The 23,047-nt window shown below is 40.5% G+C and overlaps 1 protein-coding gene across 4 annotated transcripts in view; it reads right to left on the bottom strand.

Annotated features, from left to right (window-relative positions):
* Nucleotides 1-23,047, bottom strand: part of SHANK2 (SH3 and multiple ankyrin repeat domains 2) — a 358,561-nt gene that overhangs the window by 289,088 nt on the left and 46,426 nt on the right. For all 4 annotated transcript variants that reach the window (XM_062621925.1, XM_062621926.1, XM_062621924.1 and 1 more), the window contains 7 exons: nt 18,925-19,128; nt 16,847-16,918; nt 15,805-15,913; nt 15,409-15,560; nt 14,251-14,418; nt 10,840-10,956; nt 5,304-5,381 (listed from right to left, as the gene is read on the bottom strand). In XM_062621925.1, the coding sequence (XP_062477909.1) occupies nt 5,304-5,381; nt 10,840-10,956; nt 14,251-14,418; nt 15,409-15,560; nt 15,805-15,913; nt 16,847-16,918; nt 18,925-19,128 (900 nt within the window). The remainder of the gene's footprint in view (nt 1-5,303; nt 5,382-10,839; nt 10,957-14,250; nt 14,419-15,408; nt 15,561-15,804; nt 15,914-16,846; nt 16,919-18,924; nt 19,129-23,047) is intronic.

A 23,047-nucleotide genomic window follows, 5' to 3' on the forward strand; every position in this document is an offset into this window, starting at 1 on the left:
ACATACAGGGCAATTAAAGAAAACAAATTAACACAACAGGGGAGATGGGACAGGGAGAGGTGGGTCAACAGAGTTTCTCAGTATGAGCAAAACAACACATGTTTTCCCTCACCCATCCACCGAAACAGCTGAATCATTTTGTTTTTCTGAACAATGCTGCCTGACACCAGGCATGGAAAAAATTCATTTCAAATGACTCAAACCTGGCAAAAATATGAGCAGTTGAAAATAGCTGTACACCCAACACACTGAAAGGAACAGTTCTACCTGCAGTGGAGCTTGTAGACTGATGCTCCTCCTGCCATCTATGTAACATCAGCACAACGAGAGCCTGCACTGGTCTGGGACAGCAATGATCAATACTAAGGTACACCTAAGAGAAACCATTCACAGGTACAACTCTGCCATTAAAAGGTGTCACTAAATGCCACCTTGAAATCATTCTTCTGTATATTTGACCATCTGCTTTAAGAACACTGACAAATTACTAGTGCTATGAGCTCTAAGCTTGAAAGTGCTGTATAGTCCATATGAAATCACATGAATTACTCATAGAGCTTCTGCTACTGAAAGAAAAAGGAAAAACATGATAAACAAGGTTCATTTTCACTTACACAACAGAATATCAACAGCTTGCAAACACTGCAAAACTGAGATTTCCAAGCTACTGGATTATTATTTGCCATATAAGCAAGAAATTAATTTAGGAACACATGTAATGTATGTAAAACTATGGATGTTGATAGGATACCATGGATATCCTATTTTTCTGAAAGGGTATTTTGTGTTTTACTAATAAAATAGAAACTATAAAGGCAAAATAAACCCTAAAACAACTGGAAACGTTAAAGTCAACCTATAGCTGGAACAGAAGTTACATTTCAGCATTTGTAAGCCAGTGTATGAGAGCTAAATTATGTACTGTGTGTTGGTGGCAAACATCATGTTTTGGCAAGTTCTACCGTAAGGTATAAATGAATTGCTGTGGAGGCACAAGCAGTACTCACAACAGGCATGGCTGAGGGCACATCCAACTTCACTCCTTTGAAGGAATGCACATCCCTGCTTCCATTTTAGTTACTTCAAAGGAAAAATGGTCAAGTCCCATGTATATAACAGTTTATTATTAGGTAGCACTTGAAGATCTGTAATACCAATGTTTTTTTTCCATCTGTTAGTACAGAATAATTAGTGTGTAAGGTACTTAGGTTACCCAGCCAGGACAGGATGGATAAGAGAATGATGGATAAACAGAACTGGCAACAGAATATAATGATGTGGCACAGGTTTCATTTTACCTCTCATTGCTGGTCATTCTTTAACTAAAACACACAGTATACACAATTTCTTCACTTGGTCACAGCGATGCAGGAATTGCCCCAATCCACCTGAAACATCCACAGGGAGGACAGAGAGAGGAGATTGACCCCACATCCATACAAGCATTAATACTTATTAAATGGGGGGGAGACCCTACAAAAAGATATATAGAGAAATGCTCCATCCTTGGCAGTGTTCAAGGTCATGTTAGACAACTTGAGCAAACCTGGTCTAGTGGAAGGTATCGCTGCTTATGGCAGGGGGCTGGAACTAGATGAGCTTTAAGATCACTTCCAATCCAAACCATTCTGTGATTCTATGATTCTGTGAAATTCCTGCTGACCATATTCTGTGATTGCAGGGTACAGACTATCAGCACAGTCTATCGCAGTTGACAGTCATGGACAGACTTTCAGCTATGGGTGACATCAACCATACTCAACACTGACTACTAACTTAATGGACCCCAGTAATCAGTCAGGATGAAACACATTCCTTCAAAGGTAGCTAATAAATGCAAAAGTAAACCTCAAAGCAGCCTTCCAGTATCTGAACGGGGCTATAGGGATGCTGGGGAGGGACTCTTCATTAGGGACTATAGTGATAGGACAAGGGGTAACGGGTTAAAACTTAAACAGGGGAAGTTTAGATTGGATATAAGGAAGAAGTTCTTTACTGTGAGGGTGGTGAGGCACTAGAATGGGTTGCCCAGGGAAGTTGTGAATGCTCCATCCCTGGCAGTGTTCAAGGCCAGGTTGGACAGAGCCTTGGATGACATGGTTTGGTGTGAGGTGCCCCTGCCCATGGCAGGGGGGTTGGAACTGGATGACATTAAGGTCCTTTCCAACCCTAACTATTCTATGATTCTAAGGGCTTCATTAAGAAATACAGTCAAGCTTTTTCATGGCCTTGACACCTGGCTAGACCATTTCAACACTTACTCTGCTAGACATATGATCCAATAAATCCATGCTTGTTTTAATAAGCACTGTGATTTGGTAAGAAGTGAACACAGGCACATCCTCTCTGGTGGTAAAATTACACTACATTCATTGAAGCTAATGCTAGATACAAACTCATGCTGCTCATTTTCATCCAAATAAATAAAGCTTTGGCAGGCCTTGAAAGCAACACACAAATTTCTCCATGTCTGGGTGCTTTTGTTTTACAGAACAGCACAGTTTTCATATCAGCAGTTTTCTCAGCAGCAATTCAAAAGAATCACCCTTTTAGAGTTCTGAGAAAGGAACATAATGGAGGTTACTCAAAGGAATAGATGCTGCAGCTACAACCAGTCTCATTATGTACATCTGAGATGCTTCGATGTTCCTTGCTACTGATTACATGAGTAAACATTTTTAGTATGTAAAATCCTATTAACTCAAGGGGATTCTGCATAATTTTATAACAGCTCCAATTGTGGTGTTTGATCGACTGGGTCAGCAACAGATGGCCAAGAATTAATTCTAATGCTGCTTTATTGCAGTGCTGGCATCAGGGTTTTCTCTACTGACTCCAGCCATAGAAATTAGAATTCTTCCTACATTCCCTACCCCTTAAAGTAAGACACCACAGAATCACAGAATCAACCAAGTTGGAAAAGACCTTCAAGATCATCAAGTCCAACCGTTATCCCAGCACTGCCAAGGCCACCACTAACCCACGGCACTGAGGCCTTGTCTCCACGGTGTGTGAACACTTGCAGGGACAGTGACTGCAGCCCTGCCCTGGGCAGCCTGTTCCAATGCCTGAGCACCCTTTGGGGCAGGAATTGTTCCTCAGCTCTAAACCTGCCCTGGTGCAGCTTGAGGCCGTTTCCTCTTGTCCCATCCCTTGTTCCTTGGGAGCAGAGCCCAGCCTCCTCCTGGCTCCATCCTCCTGTCAGGCAGTTGGAGGCAGCCATCAGCTCCCCCCTGAGCCTTCTCTTCTCCACACTGAACCCCCCAGGTCCCTCAGCCCTTTCCCATCACACTTGGGCTCCAGGCCCTGCACCAGCTCCATTGCCCTTCTCTGGCCCCGCTCCAGCACCTCGATATCTCTCTTGTAATGAGAGGCCCAGAGCTCAACACGGGATTCAAGGTGCAGCCTCACCAATGCCCAGCACAGTGGGATGATCATACAATACATAATAACATATAAAACATATAATAATATTGTATAATATTATTTAGTAACATATAATAAATGGTAACAGAAAGGATCTTATTCCATAGGGCCATGAGATAGTTCACTGGTCACTAAATGCACTTCCAAAGCTATACCCTTCCCCTGAAATTATTCCACCTGTCTCCTGTGCTCCCTTAGTTTTATTTGGCTTTGGTTACTCATCCTTCACGTCTTGAAGCCTTACAACCACCACCTCTAGACTTTAAAATGTTTTCTTCTCTGCCTTTTTCCCCCTGTATTTTTGTGTTCTAAGAGGAAGAAGAGTCAATACAAAGAGGAAGACAAATGCAAACTATTCAACCTGCCATTTACCTTCCCCCACATAAAATACTAGAACAAAAATAAAAATTAATCGCAAAGACATAAACTAATAAGAGCAAAGAGATGACACCAGAACCCACCCCTCTAACAATCAAGGTTTCCTCTTAGTCCATTTCTTAACCACTCCATACTTCTAAGGTGCAGTGATAAGCATTATGTACTCTTGTGCTGAGTACATATTTAGATGGCAAACTATCAGCAGTTTCAGATATGGTGCCTGCAATTAATGCACCATCTTCCCAGTCTTGGGAAAATGGTCCCAAAAGTAAACTGAACTGGCTGAGATTTGCAGGCTTGAGATACACAGCTTAGACTCAGAAAACATTCAAAATATGGAGATGGTTAAACTGACATAGAATTATTTGGCTGAGTTTTAAAAGCCTGAAACTCAAAGGCGGTTCCTACACAAAACTTTTGACGAGGCAACTCAGATTCCCGCACGGACATAGGCAGTATTTCAACTACTTCACTTGTCAAAGCATGAAAAAAGAGCAAAAGCATCCTTGAATTCTACACAAGCATTATCCAATGTAGGCTGAGGAAGTAATGGGAAAGATACAACAAGCGAAGGTAAAGCAGAATTTCTTTTGATTGAAAGACTACTTGATTTTGGGAAATAGCCCCTCACATTTCACACCAGGACAGGACCTTTCAGTGGCACTGTGCCATCCTTCTTCCAGAAGTACCTTTTTCCATAACTTGAAAAGAATCCTTTCTGTTCTTTTTTCTTACAACATTGCAGCTTTCATCCTTATTTCTCACATCAGTTTGCATTATGAATGTTCCTTCAAAACCCAGGCTAATTAAGACTGCTTCGAAATAACAGCTTAAGGTTGTCAGCCATACCTGACAAACTTTGGACAAACAATTTTCTTCCATTTGGATTTTAACAGAGCTTTCAGAAAAATACTTTAAGAAAATAGTGAAAAACCATCTAGGAAATTTTGACTGATCTGAAGAAACACTTCTTTTCTTTTGGAGATGGAAATGACAGCTTCAACTTTTACCACTGACAGTACATTATAGCAATCCCATCCTGAAACTTAACCTAGCTCTCTGGCCTCACATCCAAGGAAGAAAGACCTTCTTTCTGGCTAAGTCAACTAGGGCCAAGCAAAGATGAGCTGCCTGGTCACTCCTTGGATCTCTCTTACGTGAACTCCTCGATGTCTCTTACATGGGACCGGAGATAACCACAAAGCATTGGACTGCAGAACACCAATGACTTCATGTTTTGTCATCAGCAGCTCATATAATTCTCAAACTCATTGACGGTGTCACCAGACCAGCTAAGGGAATGTGGTTTTCTCTCATTCTTAGTTATTCCAATACCACCTTCAATTATGACATTAAACAAAGGCAAGTTTTCAAACTGACAGTTATCTTACTCTGCAGCTGTTTGCAGCCTTGTGCAGTGTAACTTCTCCACAAAACCAATTTCATGTGAGATTTTCCTCCAAATATTTCTGAGTGGCAGAGGGGTGTTTCTTTTTTACCTGAAATGGAGACTGGCTGTTATAGTTCTTAATCTCCTTGTCAGCTCCCCGGAACAGCAGCACTCTTGCACAGCTCTCCTGAAAACAGTAGAAGAGTAGACTTGTTAGTAAGAGTCTTTAGGTTACTGAAGCGGCACTGTGGCTATGAGATGTATTGCTGTTTGGTATGTATTTTCCTAGGTAAGAAGTAAGCAAAATGAATAAATAATCTGAGAACTTAAACTGTTAAAATACTAGTTTAAAACTGACAAGGCTTTAGGTGCTTCGCATTGTGTTACAGTAGAAACAATATGTGAGTGTAAAACATGTACAGGAATGAGAGAGGTAAAGATTTTACTAAAGGTTTAAGAAACTGGCCTGTGGAAATTCCATACCTGACAAATCAGATTTTGCAGGAAATGTGTTGGTTCAAAATGCAGCTTGACTCTTACAGTCTCTGCCTATTTTGTAGGAAAAACAGTACAGTTCACAGGGCAGCAGTACCTGGGATGAACTGTATCCTCCCCTACTGCTAAAAATGAAACAAAGCAGCTTTACCACTTGCATGAGCTTATTTTTGAGGTTTATTTCCACCATATCTTTAATTTTAAAGATTTCATGTTTTGTATGCCTTTTTATATACCTGCAATTATGCATGCTGGCTATACACCCCACACTGACCAGTCTTACCCTCTCTCTTTACCCCTGAAAACAGTAATAGTTACAGCGTAAACTCAACACAGCCACTTTACAAGAGAAAAGCAGGCTTCAGTCCCTCTGAACTGAGGAAATCTGCAAACAAAATGCCTTAAAAACAACTTTTTTGGACCAAGACAGTGAATCACTGAAGTTTTGATTCCACACTGCTGTAAAATACAACTGGCCAGAATCTGCTAGAACTCCTCCGCGGTTCTGTTCTTGGAATACTGGAATTCCTGATGATTCATATAAAGACTGTATTTCCTACTAGTCATCTTTAATGCTCATCGTAGGACCCTATGCAAAGCAGTTCACGTTTCAAAATGGTTTTGTTTCCTTATCAGAAATATTTGTTACTTCTGTTGTGCTTTGCAGATTTCTTGTCACATTGTGTTACAGAGTTTTACTTAATCCAGTATTTCAATGTGTTACATTTCATTTTTAACAGTAAATATGCTGCTAGAGAAAACAATCACACAATTCAGCTATTTTAGTGACAGAAATGAAGCTTATTTATTGGGTTCGGAGTTGTGAATATGAAGAAAATAGGGTTGAAAATCATTTTCTTCATTATGTTTTTTAATTTATCACACTGGATTCTTGATCCCACTTAGTCTCCTCCATCAGAGGGTTGTCATAAATATATCTGCGGAAGAGGTTATCCAACTCTTCTGTTCCCACACGTCCTACTGTGCACCACAGACTGAAACTACAGAACAGACCATTAACTCAAGTTGATATATTAAACAAACATCCCACCAATAGTAACTTTAATAAAATAAAATTGGAATAGTCTTATTTGCTTGCATTTTAAATCTGCACATTAGGTGTGTTCTCAGTATCTCTGCACACAGGAAAACACATGTGCAGTTCTGGTGTTCTCAGCATAAAAAGGACACGGAGCTGTTGGAGCAAGTCCAGGAGAGGCCAGGAGGATGATCAGGGACTGGAGCACCTCCCATACAGAGACAGGCTGAGAAAGTTGGGGCTGTTCAGCCTGGAGAAGAGAAGGCTGCGTGGAGACCTCAGAGTGGCTTCCAGTATCTGAAAGGGGCCTACAAGGATGCTGGAGAGGGACTCTTCATTAGGGACTGCAGTGATAGGGCAAGGGGTAATGAGTTCAAATTGAAAGAAGGGAAGTTCACGTTAGATATAAGGAAGCAGTTTTTTACTGTGAGGGTGGTGAGGCACTGGAATGGGTTGCCCAGAGAAGTAGTGAATGCTCCATCCCTGGCAGTGCTCAAGGCCAGGCTGGACAGAGCCTTGGGTGACAAGGTCTAGCATGAGATGCCCCTGCCCATGGCAGGGGGTTGGAAGTGGATGATCTTAAGGTCCTTTCCAACCCAAACCATTTATGATTCTATGGCCAAGAACAACGTGTCCAATGTCAAAATGTTTCTCTTATTTTCCTGTGTTCTGTAACAAAAAGGAGTCAATGTGCTGCAATCTAGAGGAAGACCTCCAGGTTAAAAAAATAAAGTTATTTTCAGAGTTACTTTTCCACAAATTGCTTTTTGATGGAGCCCTAAACGATTCTGGGTTTGCACACTATTATATTCCCATAATAACAACTATTCCACCATTCCTGCAGGTATGGCTTAGTAAACACACTGGAAATGTTAGTAGAGCCCTTCAGCATTAAAAGGCTCAATTCTGATCAAGAACTTGAGGATAGAAATCCTGATGTTAAGAAACACACTGCACTTATTGACCAATTATGCATTTCCTCATCAGGATAAATCATTGAACACTACAAAATCAGAAGAGTTACACATTTAAAAACTCTACAAACTTTAAGCTGTCTGCAGTGTAACAGTGGTTTATTTAGTCAATGCTTTTGATAAGTAGAATTTTGACAGAAGTGGTTGTTCAACATAAGGATTTTCAAGAAAACTTATTTGGATTAAACTCTGCATTTGCTTTTTTATTCTTTTAAAACAGAAGCATTCTCAGCTCTCTCCCTTTTGTCTCCTCCCCATCCTTCCAGTATTAAGGCAAATAAATCAGGGAGAACAAGCAAAAAAAATCACCACCAGACACAATTTTGATTACTTTTCCTTTGTCAATTCAATGGAAATTCCACGTTTCAGAGCTCTCTGTCATTAAGGTGCTGCCTACGAATGCTATAACTCCTGTTTGCACCTCTTTTAGCTCTGACAACCTAATAACTTCAGCTATTGAGAGCTTAGTATTGTTCATTCATCATATCACACATAAACTGAATATGCAATAGCTTTTTAGACTTCAGTGTGGGCTTGTCAGCAGATGAGATTCAATTTCTTGTCTGAGATCTAATTACCTGATTTAATACTACAACAGTTTTCATATAGAATCCAATCCACCGACTGAAGAAAGTTACACTTTATCCCAGGCATTTTTAACTTGCAAAACACAGAGACATATGATCTGTGTAGATTGTGCTGAGTGAGAGAAGGGCTATGAAATAAGTTTAAAACCCAAGAGTTTATTCAGATCAGCATCTAGCTGACACTCAGGAAAACAGCATCAGAAAATTCCACATGGAAGACTGGAAGGGAAAATCCAGTGGGTAATGCCTCCCTCTACAGGAGTCAAGAGGTAAAAAGGATACTGTTCACATCCTCTCCATCCAGAAAAGGCCAACACCATTCCTTTCACAATAGCTAATAACAGATTTCAATAGAAGGGGCACTGGAAATGGTCAGCACAGTTATGGCTCACAGCCCCCTGGCAGTGTTCAAGGCCAGGTTGGACACAGGGGCTTGGAGCAACCTGCTCTAGTGGAAGGTGTCCCTGCCCATGGCAGGGGTTGGAACTGGATGAGCTTGAAGGTCCTCCCCAACTTTAACTATTCTATGATTAAGGAAAAAAAGAAGCCTAACAGTGTAGTCATGAGATGTTAAACTCCCAGTCACAAAGTCAAGCTTAATGACTGTGAAACTCTTTGCATATTTCTAGATGCAATTTCAATGAGAGTCTCCAAGTCTTCTACAGAATCTTTTTTTCCACTAAGGTCAGGAGGTAAACACACCTCTACATGAAAAATACCTTCATACATGAAAGATAAATCATACTGCATGTATCATATGCAGTAACCTACAAGTGTGTGATCTTGTAAACAACTACAGCCATGAAAGCACTGCAGTAAAATGGTTACAAAAACAACAGAGGCGAGTTCAGGGCTTTACATTTCTATGTGCATTTATGGTCTGGGCTTCCCAACTCTGCCTCTGCAAAAGTAAATGAGGTTAAAGTGAGTATTTTTAATTTATTTCTTTTTTAACAGAAGTGGTAGCCAGTGAGCAAGCAGCTCTACAGTGGCACTGCTCCCCTGTAGTGCTGTGCACTCTGAGTAATCAGCATTAACGAGATTTGTACAATTGGATTCTATGAACTCACAGCAATTCTGACACACACACAGCGAGTCAGCAGTCTTGAAAAATATCAAATTATTCCCCAAATTCTATTTATTAAAAATGTTGAGGGTATTTTAGACCTAATTGAGGAATATGTCTTCACAAGGCTTTTGACAAGAACTAAGATGGTGATTAATGAAGAAGCAGATGCTGTAACAGATGTTTCAGTCACATCCCATGACTTGTGTTTTCCTGATTCAATGTACATTGTATTTGCTGTGTTTTAACAAAGCTGTAAAACTTCTTCCCTCTCTATCCCTTCCACACAAAGAAAGTACGAAATGCCATCAAATCAAATGGTTCTACCATCTGTAAATGGCTACGTAAGCTGTAAACAGCAGAGAATCCATTATCACCTGTGTCATCTACAGATAGAGATACATTTCCCCACTATTTTCCAAGTATTTCTTATTTCATTCTAATTTAATCTCTAGCAAAACAGCAATAAATTCTGAGTAGGAAACAAATATTTAGATAGGATAGAAAAAGCTAGTAGAACATGACGTTATATTTTCTAATCAATATGTATACGCTTGCTACCTACAATGAGTAGCTTTATTTGTAATCAGCGAATAAAACACTAAAAGGTAGGTTTTAATTATGTTCTTTCTAGTTTCTAACACCACTGTTTAAAACCTATAACCTGTAACACTATGTAACATTGCATATTATATAAATCAAAGGAAAAATAATGAGCTATGTTGTTCTTCAGTGTAACTTGCCTTTACAGATCATTAATAATGGGAAACTTATCCCAAATGCATTAAAAGCAAGGAAACTACATCTCAGGAAAACCTAACATCAAACCACTAAGCTTCTTCAACAGAAAACTAAACCACCCTCTGTTTCTGTGGGCACACATGAAAGATTCAGAATCACAGGATCCCCACACTGGAAGGGACCTCAAGGATTGTCTGGTCCAACCTTTCTTGTCAAAGCATGACCTAGATTAGATAGTCCAGCAACCTGTCCGACCCACCGGAATCCACCACTTCCCTGAGGAGACTATTCCAGTGGCTGATCATACCCACTGGGAAGTTTTCCCCTAGTGTCCACTCACAGTCTCCCTGTGAGTAACTTGTGCCCATCAGCCCTCGCCTTCTGCATGGGACTCCTTGTGAAAAGGAAATCTCCATGGTGTTTGCAGCCACCCTTTAAATATTGTAACGTAGTGATAAGGTCTCCCGTGAGCCTTCTTGTCTCAAGGCTGAACAAACAAATTTTAAAGGCTGAATAGATTTAGTATCTCAATTACACCTGTTTTTCCTCCTGGCTATGTGTCATTCTCTCGCAGCACTGGTTTCACATCTCCATGGGACTGGACTCCCCTTCCCTTGAAGCAAGACATCCCCCCACTTAACCATGCAGAGGGAACCCCTCAGCTCCTGCCAGGGACCTTTATGTACCTGAAGCAGGATGGTAGGACTCTGTGGCACTGGCAGAGGAAGTATGAACCAGCTCACCTGGTTGTAGAGGGCACAGATGTGCAGCGCTGTGTTTCCTGAGGCATTCTGCGCACACATATCGGCACCGTAGAAGAGGAGGTGCTCCAGATGTTGGACATGTCCATATCGGCAAGCCTGAAAGAGATACACCAGTGTTTTGGTTACTGTGCAATCTAGGCAAGCACTCCAGGTAAAGACTTCTAGCAGAAAAGATGCTATTTTACTTAGGGTCTAACTTTTAGAACCGCCACTGCAATAAATGGGAGGATTAACACACAGATACGCATACCTGCCCCTAAACACCAATGTGTTCGCTTCAGTTCCAGCAAGTCTGTGCACAAGGTTAAGCATCTGAATCTTTGAGGACTGGCAGTTTAAGGGATTGAGAAAACACGAAGTTTGGTACTTTTGATCCACTAATATTCCTGTCTGTCAAACGTAGCAAGGAGACAAAAACGGTTTTTCATTCTGTGAAGCCTCGAAAGTTGCCCACTAGATGGCACTGAAGATGATGAGATTCCCAAAGCTTGCTTTGAAGGCGTGAAAAGAGTTTGGGGAAACTTGGCCAAAATTCAGGTAATCATCTTGATTCTGTGATATCAATAGACACACATTATACACATGGCACTGGTCCAAAAGAAGGAAAACCTTCAAGTATTATTTTGTCAGCCATACAAATCACTGTTAGACCCCGAATACTGGGAAATTAACCTCTATGAACAAGGCTTCACTGAAATGAGAAACTTTCCTGATTAGTACATGAGTTGGAGAAAAAACACAGTATTTCCATTCAACAGTCTCCTTTACTTGACTACGTTCTACCCCAACCGAGTACTTACCAGTTTCTAATGTTTAACTTTGTAACATCTCAAATTAGTATCATTCCTATATAATAATGCAGATTTTAAGATAAGAGATATAGGTATACAAACCCATTCAGTCTGTCTTAGGTACCTAATTACTACTGACTTCAGTGGGAGTTACAAACTGACATATCTTGCAATTTGGATGAGAAAAATTAAGTGTACTGTTCAATGCACACATTAAATCTGTGACATCCAAAATCCTAGCCTAACAGACTACCCACTGCATCTTTTCTTCCTCTATTTTCAGTTTTTAACACACAGAAAGGGAAAACCAGTGTTTATTTAACAGTTACAATTCATTTACAATTTCTTTATTTAGCTGTTATTGGAACATGAACATTTTCAGGCTAGGCCACAGAAAGTGAGCACCCAACAACGAGCAAAGGGAGAAAAGGATCTGAACTGAGGGGGTTGAGTCTGGAGAAGAGAAGGCTCAGGGGAGACCTTATCGCTACCACTACCTAAAAGGAGGATGGAGCCAGAAGGGGGCTGGGCTCTGCTCCCAAGGAACAAAGGACAGGACAAGAGGAAATGGCCTCAAGCTGCACCAGGGAGGTTTAGACAGGAGATTGGGAACAATTTTTTCACAAAGAGGGTACTCAGACACTGGAACAGGCTACCCAAGGCAGTGGTGGAGTCCCTAGAAGTGTTCACACACCGTGTAGACAAGGCCCTCAGTGACATGGTTTAATGGTGGCCTTCACAGTGCTGGGGTAATGGTTGGACTTGATGATCTTAATTCTCTTTTCCAACCCAGCTGATTCTGTGATTCTAAACCATAACAGTGTTTCTGACTGTGTGAGATATTAGAGCAAGTACACAATTAGCCATACATTATCAATCCTGCCTGGTCTCTAAAAGTCACTCACTATCGAGGGATAAATGTGCAGATGTAACTATTTAAATAAATCATAAAATATAAGAACTAATTTCAACTTTCTATTCCTACCACGATAAACTGGGCTAAAACTAGGCCCTTTCTCTACTTTGCTGCTTCTTTGCCAATCTGACAATAACACTTACGGGGAGGTGGTGGAAGACAACCAACGCAAGAGAGCTGCATTTCCCCTTGTTGTAAGGGTCTGTGGGGTAGGCAAGCCAAGCAACTATTCACCAGGACTCCCCACTTAGAGTCAATGGAGAAAGACAGATATGTCCAGAGGAAATCCTTTTACTATTCTCCTAGCACAGCATAAACCACCTTAAGCCTAAAGGCTTCATTTATACAGGTAAAAATTGTTACTAAAACTAAAAATATATGTGGTATCAATTATTTCCTTGCAGGCAAGGTAACTTCCCTTCTTCACACAGACAAAAGCATATGGGATTGTATCATATCACCATCTTTCTCAGTTGACAGAGGAACACTTCCATTATCTATTACTGAAGACAGATTGCCCATAATCCAGATGTAATCCTAAATAGATCAATGTTTACAACCAACACAATAGGCTTGGAAAGCTCTGTTGCATTAGCAGAAATGATAACCATATGTCTGTGAAGCTGGGTTTTCAAAACAGGGAGTTTCTCTCTATATTTTCCATGAGTCCAGATGGGATAACATTTTGACATAGACAATCCATTTCCTCAACATCCTCAGAAACAATGATAGTAAATTAATGTGCTTCCCCCCCCACTAGAAATGGATCCAAACAACCTCAACCCAAACACTCTTACACAGTGAAAAAGTTCAGATATGTGGGTACCCAGAAACCTTCTTTCAAAGAACAGAAGTTCTATACTAAAACGATCAGTGCACAGAAAAGAAAGTGAGCCTAGATGATCTAAGCAGGCCTGTGAGGTTGATTAAAGAAGTCTATCTTCCTTATAAGCTATGGTGAAGTCAACCAATGATGAATTCTGGCATCATCATTGATTCAAGCTATGTGAGCACCATGAATCTCAAATTATTACTTTTCTAAATCATATTTCTTGATAGAGCAAACTACCGTCTTCATCCACACACTGAATAGGAGAGAAAACTAAAACCCATGTACAACCAGGAAATGAAAAATCATTAGAATCCCAGTTTCCACACACACAGGGAATGAAAAGTGACTCAAATTATATGTAAGACTTTAACTTCCTTCACTGCAACACATTGACAGATCTGAGTAGCAGGATCCTGAACACAAATCTTCCTGTAAAGTTAACCAGACAGAAAGGAGGAAGTACCTCTGAGAAGCACACAAGAAGCATTACCAAGAATACAAAACCTGGCACCCAACAAGAAGACCAAGTTATGCTTTTTTACTGAAGTGCCTAATAGGAAGCTGAACTTCCAAGAGTCCATTACAGAAATAGGACTAGTGCTAATTCTGCAGCAAAAATCCACAGTAACCATAGGATTTCAAAGTTACAAAACTCCACTAGAATAGTTTCCACTTCTAATCCACCATAGCAGGATGCAAAGTAACAAGCAAATAGAAAAAGGAAGAAATGCCATACTTGTATGTACATGGACTAAACACACCCAAACATCCTTCAAAACAGTAACCATGGAATACACCTGGCACATTTCCTCCTGCAAATTCAGCTCCAAACAGAAATGTATCTTTCCTACCTGATGAATTTCTTGCCATCCATTTTCATCTTTGCAACTGACGGTAGCGTGTTCATGAAGTAGCAGCTCACAGCAGTAAGGATCCCCTCCCACAATAGCAGTGTGGTACAGTGGTGTCAGGCCACAGCTGTCTTTGTAGTTCGGAGATGCTCCAAGCTCTAAAAGGGTCTGAAAGTAATCACAAACTGTGAAAAATAAGATTTTTGGAGGGACTTCTAACTATAAAGAGACTTTACCTGAGAAAGTATTCATAAAGGTGATACTTGCCATAATAAATATTTTTTGCTCGCTTTTTATAAGCTGATACAATTTAGAATGCAGCACAGAAAAGCTAAGGAAGAAATGACCCCAGAAGAATTAGGATCTGAAGGAATTTCTGGGGATAGCAAAGAAAAGATGAGTGGCAATGTCCAATTTCCACCCTCTCATTAAGTTCAGAAATCACGGTTGTGAAAATGCCACATCACCTCTGCAGCACATTCACCTCTTCAGTTACAAGATGCCTTATCAAAAATGTCATGCAATCTGAATGTCTGTCAGAAGGAAATAAGCAAAAGCCATAAACATAAGAGTTAATCTAAACTATCGAAGTGATTTAAAAATACTTAACAGAAAAGACTGTTAAGATACATTATATAATCCATGTCACCACTGGTGTTTGTTTTCAGAGATAAGCAATAATAAAGCCATTCTATTTCCTCAGATCTTCTCCATTGTGTTAATAAGGTTAAATTCCACCACTTTTAATTCCTACCCAAAAAAAAAAAATAATCAGAAATGAAAAGGCCCTTTTTGCTGAAAGCAATTGTTAAGATTTGAAAGCCACACGGAAGCACTAGAATAAGCACATATTAAAGGATCCACTAAGTACAATAAAGTAATTAACTGAAAACATTCTTCTTTATATAGAATCATAAAATAGTTAGGGTTGGAAAGGACCTTAAGATGACCCAGTTCCAACCCCCTACCATGGGCAGGGACACCTCACACTAAACCATGCCACCCAAGGCTCTGTCCAACCTGGCCTTGAACACCGCCAGGGATGGAGCATTCACAGCTTCCCTGGGCAACCCATTCCAGTGCCTCAGCACCCTTACAATAAAGAATATATATTGGTTTCCTATAAAATAATGTATCATTTGCACTGAAAGCACTTACCTTGAGGGCTACTTGGTTCTTGGCTCTGGCTGCTTTGTGCAGAGCTGTCATTCCATCTCTGGCTCTGAAGTCTAAATGTGCTCCTCCATTTTTCAGAGCTTTTATCACTTCTACAGTATTGTCAAGCTGAACTGCCAAAGTTAGGGGTGTTTCTAAGGAACAGAATAGGTGTACTTGAAAAAAAGATAAGCAAATTGATAAAATAAAGAACATTTGTTTGTAAAATGTTCAGTTAAAAATGCTGCTCAAAGAAAATCATAAACTATGTTTTCTCCTTACAAAACCACACAGCTTCCATTAGCAGAGTTATGAAGGCAACAGAAACAGCATGTGAGATTCAGCCCATTAATGAATTTAGGTTGAGCAAACCCAAGGTGTTTGTTTTATTGTCCTAACCTCCACTTTCTAGGTCATGATAGTTCGGGTCCAGTCCTCGGTCCAACATCTTAGCGATTTTTTCCACTGAGAGGTGGTGGACATGATCCATAAACTTTCTCAAATTAGCCTGAAAAAGAGTGACAAATGAATCTGTCTCTAATTTTAAAAAAGAAATTTTTGACTAAAAATGAAATATTCTGTCAATTTATGTCAATATCTATTGACACTGAACACAAGCTAACTGACATCCCTGGACACCATGACTTTTATACCGAGAGCATAAACCCTGAGGTTTATAATCACAGAATAACAGAGTTGTTTGTGCTGGAAAGGACCTTAAAGTTCATTCAGTTCCAACCCCCTGCCACGGGCAGGGACACCTTCCACTAGAGCAGCTTGCTCCAAGCCCCTGTGTCCAACCTGCCCTTGAACACTGCCAGGGATGGGGCAGCCACAGCTTCTCTGGGCACCCTGTGCCAGCGCCTCAGCACCCTCACAGGGAAGAGCTTCTGCCTAAGAGTCCCTCTCAATCTCCCCTCTGGCAGGTTAAAGCCCATTCCCCCTTTTCCTGTCCCTACAGGCCCTTGTAGAAAGCCCCACCCCAGATTTCTTTTAGCCTCCCTTTATGTATTTACTTAAGTATAATGTTCAAAACTCAAATGCAGTAATAGAATTCCAGGTTTTTACAGTTTTAAGGAAAAAAAATGAGCAAAAGATTCATTCATTAAGAATTTAGCATAGCGTATGGTCATCATCATTATAACTCTGACCTGCAAATGAGTCTAGAGACATAGATACAGCATGCTGAAAGCGCATTGTATTTACAATGTAAGGTTCATTTAAAATTACTAGTATACACATGGAAGAGTCAAACATGGGAATTTTTCTATGACATGAATTCTCAGATCACAATTCACACATCCCTGTTGGTGCTGGCAGCACTTACTGTTTGCTGGTCAGCAATAGGCTTAGGTGGGAATGAGCTCCTTATTTCCAGTTCCTCAGACATGTTACTCTGCTAAGGAGGCAACTGCTAACTTCCCCAGTCAACTGGGCTTACCTTGGTGTGAAGCTTGGCCACCTGCTTTTCATCAAGATTGAACTGTTTGTACACTCTTTTCTTGTATCGAAACTGAGAGAGAAAAAAAGAATCCATTTTAAATGCCTTATTTTGCTCAAAAGCTCATAACGTGATTTTCTGACCTTACCAGAAACAGCTGGAAAAGATCTTAAAATCATCCAGTTCCAACCACCCTACCATGGGCAGAGACACCTCACCCCAGACCATGCCACCCAAGGCTCTGTCCAACCTGCCCTTGAACACTGCCAGGGATGGAGCATTTACGACTTGCTTGCACAAGCTGTTCCAGTGCTTCACCACCCGCACAGTAAAAAATTCTCACCTTATATCAAACCTGAACGTCCCCTGTTTCAGTTTGAACCCATTACCCCTTGTCTTATCACTACAGTCCCTGATAAAGAGAAGTATCATTCACAATGATGTAGATCTAGGCAAGATTTCAAATAAGGCTTAGTATTTCCTTTTGAATATTCACCACAAATCAACACTCTGCTTAACACACTGGCATCACAGTTAGACAGTTTGTGTAAGCAAAATTCATCTTGTATAAATACACTGAAATCAATGGAGGAGGATGGAAAATGAAATCTGCCTCTGAAATCTACAGAAATAAGCAAAAATTACAGTGAGAAGTGCTTTTCCCTAAGGATTTCTGTGCACTTTCATTTCTAGCCTCAGGCAGGAACAAGAACTAGGAAGGCATGTTGAATTTTAAAAAATATATTTCAAAATATCAGCTTAGCATTTCTGAAATGGGAAAAAAAAAAATGATTCCTGAAAAAATCCCTTAATCCACATAGGCAGAACTCACACAGGGGAATAGTTCTCCTGATGTTTATCAGAGCTAGTTACAGAGGTTCAGATCATTGCCTCTTTTTGTGACTGAAACTCACTCATGTGTTACCCTGAGCAGTTTGCTACCCTGCATCCACAGTATGGCATCTATGGCACAAATAATGGGATTTATATAATTTTACATATAATTTATTTTTATCTAATTATATTATGCAGGTCTACTGGACAATGAGACTGTGTTGAATAAGGCTCTAACACCAGCTTTTCCCAAGATCACTTTTAAGCCCTGAATTGTTCAATCCTTTAGCTGAAGGGAGATGAACTTAGCAGTGAACACTTAGAAAACAACATGACAGAAGAGAAATGAAGTGGCTATTTAATTTGCTTATGGCTATAATATGGGCATCTCTGCCCATATTATAATAATGATCATATTATAATAATGATGATCAGAGATAATATGAATCTCTGAAGTAAACTGCCAGACAAGCTGGACTTGAAGCCTTCTCTAACTCTGGTCCTGTTTCCTTGGATTTGTGTGATAGTAGAGTACATTTATGAACTGCAGATTATTAGTGGTTTATGTGCTACCATATAAAGAAGACCAAAATTCATTAAATACTAGTTTCATGCCCCAGTTTCCTTCTATATTGTGTTTCAGAGTGAGCTGGCTCTGCTCCACGTTCAACCAGTGCCATAATAGCTCTGCCCAGTTTATCCTCCCAGTGCACAGCCTCTGCATGAGCAACAGCGAGGGGAAATTCCAGTGTCTGCATGTGACTGCTTCACACATACACATTCTCTTTTCCTTTACTGCTTTCCGAGGAGACAAAAGAAATCTGTGCACTGTGAAGGGAGGCACAACAGAGGGAGTGAGTCTGGAGGGGGGAAAGGCTTTACTGAGACAGAAAGCAAAGGCTGGTTAGCTGCCAGCTGCTACCCTACTACTGCAAACCTTCTCAGAGACCCAAAAGCTTACTCCAAAACCTTACATTTCTTTATTAAATCACAGAATAAGACACATCACTCATGTCCTCAGCAGAGGAAAACTTCAAAATCCCATCTCTCAAAGCTGCTGATTATTTGCAACCTTACAGGGATAACACATGGAACAGCTCCACTGAGCAAGTGAACTCCAGCACTTCAGTGAGCAAGGGTTCAAGTTCAGACTTGCTGATCACTACTTCCCAAAAGCAATGCAGGTGCATGGAAATCCCAAACGCAGCTCAGAATACAACAGTTTCAAATAGACCTAAAAATACCTCAAGTGAAGGAACTCCTTTATTCACTGGCTGTGGATATTCCCTAAGAAGTCGTTCCTCATCCAGAAACTTCCCATCTCTACCATTGCTTGCAGGCTGGAACAGACCATAATTCAGGACATCCTTCAAACTCTGATTCAAAGTGCACAGAATTCGTTGCTTTGCAACCCACACTGAAGCTTCTGGGTTAAATCTAATACACTTCTGCAAAGAGAAATCATTTAAAAAATCTAATTAATGAAAAACACTTAAATAGCATCTTACATTCTAAAATTTACAAATATCATACAAACACACACAATAAAAACTACAAATTCCATGACAAAAACATACATCAAGAGTTGTATTTCAGCACACATTCCCCTAGAACAACTAATGCACAAGTGCTGTGGAAACACAACCATCAGAGCCCACATCCTTCTTCAGAGAAAGGACATCTTCACAGCAAGCCTGCTTGAAAAGCCAAGTGAAAGGGATGTTGCAAGATATTTAACCATCCACTTTATTCTGGGCCCTTCTGACAATCAGTCTGATCCACAACAACTGCACAAAATAACAGCATTCAGGTAAGAATTCCAGTTAATTTGAAACTACATGTACCTTAGGGTAAGTTTATGGGAGGAACTATATGGCATGAAGCAATAGAAGACTTGAAAATCCTTCCCAGTTCTCTGCTTCTCACCAGGCTGGAATTTAGGGATTCCAGAAATTTAGGGATTCCAGAAATTTAGGGATTTTGCCACTGTAGCTTATGTTGCAGTCATTGGTTACAAGCAGCCAGGAGACGGCAATGCCTAGAAACCAATTTGTTGCCTCTGATGTGCCTTAGGAATGTTTGGCACTGCCAACTCACCCTGTATGGGGCCATGAGAAGTGTTTGTACCCAGCTGCCATGGCAGAGCTGCAGCACAGGAGTCCCTTCTTTGCCCACTCAAAGCACACCCCTGTATCTCTGACGGCTCACACTTCAACACAGGATGCACGGATTGCACATGGGCCAGACAAAAATGTTCCTCAGAATAGATTTCAATGGAAAATAAATCTTTCTACAGTGTTTATGCACATTGCATCAGTAATATGCAATATATACATTCAGAAATACTTTGCTTTCCACAGGTCTGACATTGGCACATATGAAACTTATTTTGCATTGAAAGACATGAGACCTGTTCTTTCCACCTTCTTGGTGCATCCCAAGACCAAATTAAATGTGATAGTGCCTTAAAGGCCAGCTACATACACATTCTTTCTAACAAGAACCACTGAAGAAGCCCTGATTGGCTCAAGAACCCTGTAAGAAACACACTAGGCCACTCAAAATCTAAGTCTGGAAGCAAGATAGTGCATCAACACTGGGTGCTGAAACGTGAGACTTTTGGGTTTGATATTAAAGCTCTCTGGACCACGAGAGACACAGACAGTTACAACCTTGCACCCCTTCACACTGGTGAGATTAAGTCACTATGCACAACAGAAGGACTGCCAGGTTGGACCAGATGATCCTTGAGGTTCCTTGCAACCTGGGATTCTATAATTCCATGACTGTATGCCTAGAAGCAAGGGCAAAAATAGCTCACCTGCTCCAGCTAAAGGGTAGATATTAACTCAATGGGAAGAATGTTCATGATACAGAAATGCTGAGGAATAACATTTACCTATTCAAAACCTACCAATCAACACATCTGTTTCACCAGACACACAAAACTGTCAATCGTACAGAACTGCACTGCAAGAGAAGAACCATGACAGATGGTTTGCACAGCTGCTTCCAAAATGTGATTGTCAGAATAGCAAAATACAAGTTATGCCCTTCAATAGAAGATGTTGATATTAAAGACGTGACAACCAAAAACTGGAAAATGCAAACAAGTTTGGTATCATGACAAAAACAATGGAGCAAGTTGCTTGTTTTGTGTGCAGTGCTGGAGCAAGCCCAGAGGAGGCCACGAGGATGATCAGGGGCTGAAGCACCTCTGTATGAAGACAGGCTGAGAAAGTTGGGGCTGTTCAGGCTGGAGAAGAGAAGGCTGCGTCAAAACCTCAGAGCAGCTTCCAGTATCTGAAGGGGGCCTACAAGGATACTGCAGAGGGACTCTTCATCAGGGACTGCAGTGATAGGACAAGGGGTAATGGGTTCAAACTGAAACAGGGGAAGTGCAGGTTGGATACAAGGAAGAAGTTCTTTACTGTGAGGGTGGTGAGGCACTGGCGCAGGTCACCAAAAGAAGTGGTAAATGCTCCATCCCTGGAAGTGTTCAAGGCCAGGCTGGACAGAGCCTTGGGCTACATGGGCTAGTGTGAGGTGTCCCCACCTATGGCAGGGGGGGTTGGAACTGGATGAGCATAAGATCCTTTCCAACCCTAACTATTCTATGATTCCATATTAGCACATCCTACTTATGATACTCGGTGCTTATTACATACCTGCAATTAAATAAAGGTGATTTACACCAATCACTGCAGAGGAGCAAACTTTTATTCCTACTGGGTTTAGCGAGCTGTTTAATGCTTCCCCATGGGCTGAGCATCTAAAACCCTAAACTACTCCTTTTAAGCAAATATCTGCTTAATCATACTTTCTGTAAAACAATGAAGAATAAAAACATAACATTATATTGTTATTTCACGCTCCTCTGATTAAACAGACTAATTTTAAATATCTCTTCTGTTAAATCAATTATAATTATACAGCAAATGGGGTGTGTGTTGGATTTAGCTTGTAGCTATACCACAGCTCATGAACTATGATCATCTCCAAACTTTACTATTCTACAGTTAAGCTCTTGGTTTCCCTGTCTGCAAACCTGAACCCAGCTTTCACTTATCTGTACAAGAGCCTGTGGGCTGATAAATTAAATCAGAAATGGATCATCTGCTCTAGAACTGTTTAAAATGATTGAGTTACTTTTCATTGTGAGTTTATTAAGAAGGAAAAAAAGTACAGAAGGTAAAGCAATAAAAATGATCAAATGAAACACAAAACCAAAAATACTTTTTGATTCATTTCATTTCCTGCACAAAATTAGATTTAAAAATAAGAACTGTTTCAATAGCGTCAATAAATAACTTAGTACTGGTCTAAGAAATAGAGTAATGAAATAAGAGGGCTTCAGGAGGCTACTGCCTCCCTGTTTCTAACAGCAGACTAAACCTACCAAGTCAAGTTAATCTTTCCATTTTATTGGATCTATTCATTAAGCACTGAACACAGTTGAAGACATAGCAAGCTGGTAGGATCATCAATAACTTCCTAACCACAGCCAATCAGTGCTTGTCTTGACAGAGAGTACACTACAGGCAAAATCCTTTAAATTTAAGATGTATAACAGTGGATTTTAGTATTTCAATCACTACTGAAATGGAAGACCCAAGCTGATGACTGCTTCAGCCAAGATTTAATACAACCCCCATGTGTGGCTCACAGCAGCCTCAGTCCTGCTCTGCCCTCTGCAGCTTTTTTGGCCAGCTCAGGTCCCACACTACTTCCTCTTCACAGAGGTTAGTATCATTCCATATCAACTAATGGAGTGATACTGGCATTTCAGCAGCAATCCTTATCTAAAAGATTTCAAGTACAAGTTTAAGAGAGAAAGCTCCCAGCTCTGACACCCACTCCCCTGAATTTCTGCAGCACTGTGTAGATTGGGCTTTAAAAGAAGAGCTCTACAACCACACCTGAGGCCACGCTGTCAAAACAGCTTTTCCCTGTCAGCCTGCAGACAGCCCATCTCTATCACTCTATAAATGAACTTAATTAAAAAGAAAGGAATAATTTCATCTGAGATAGATCTTCAGTGGCAGCACAGTATGATGTAGATCTTAAATGTCAGCACAGAGTGATGTATGTAGCACACATTCATTAAAAGAATGTGTTGTATAATCATCTTTGCAATGAAAAAGGCTGATGCCTTCAGACTACCATCAACTGAAAAACCCAACAACAGCATTCAGGGAAGCTCAGGACAGTTTAGGAAATTAATCAAACACTTGTGGTTCTAGACAGAATCAGTAACTCCCAAGATTTTCTCTGTGATGAGACTCTTACTCTTGTTGTAGCATTTGCAGAAGACAATGATTCTTTTGCTTACAGAATTACAATAGCAAAGTTCTGCAACCTCATGCT

The sequence above is a fragment of the Pezoporus occidentalis genome, unplaced genomic scaffold (assembly GCF_034315485.1).
Source record: "Pezoporus occidentalis ecotype Australia unplaced genomic scaffold, CSIRO_AGI_Poc_V1 ctg236, whole genome shotgun sequence".
Classification (NCBI taxonomy): Eukaryota; Metazoa; Chordata; class Aves; order Psittaciformes; family Psittacidae; genus Pezoporus; species Pezoporus occidentalis.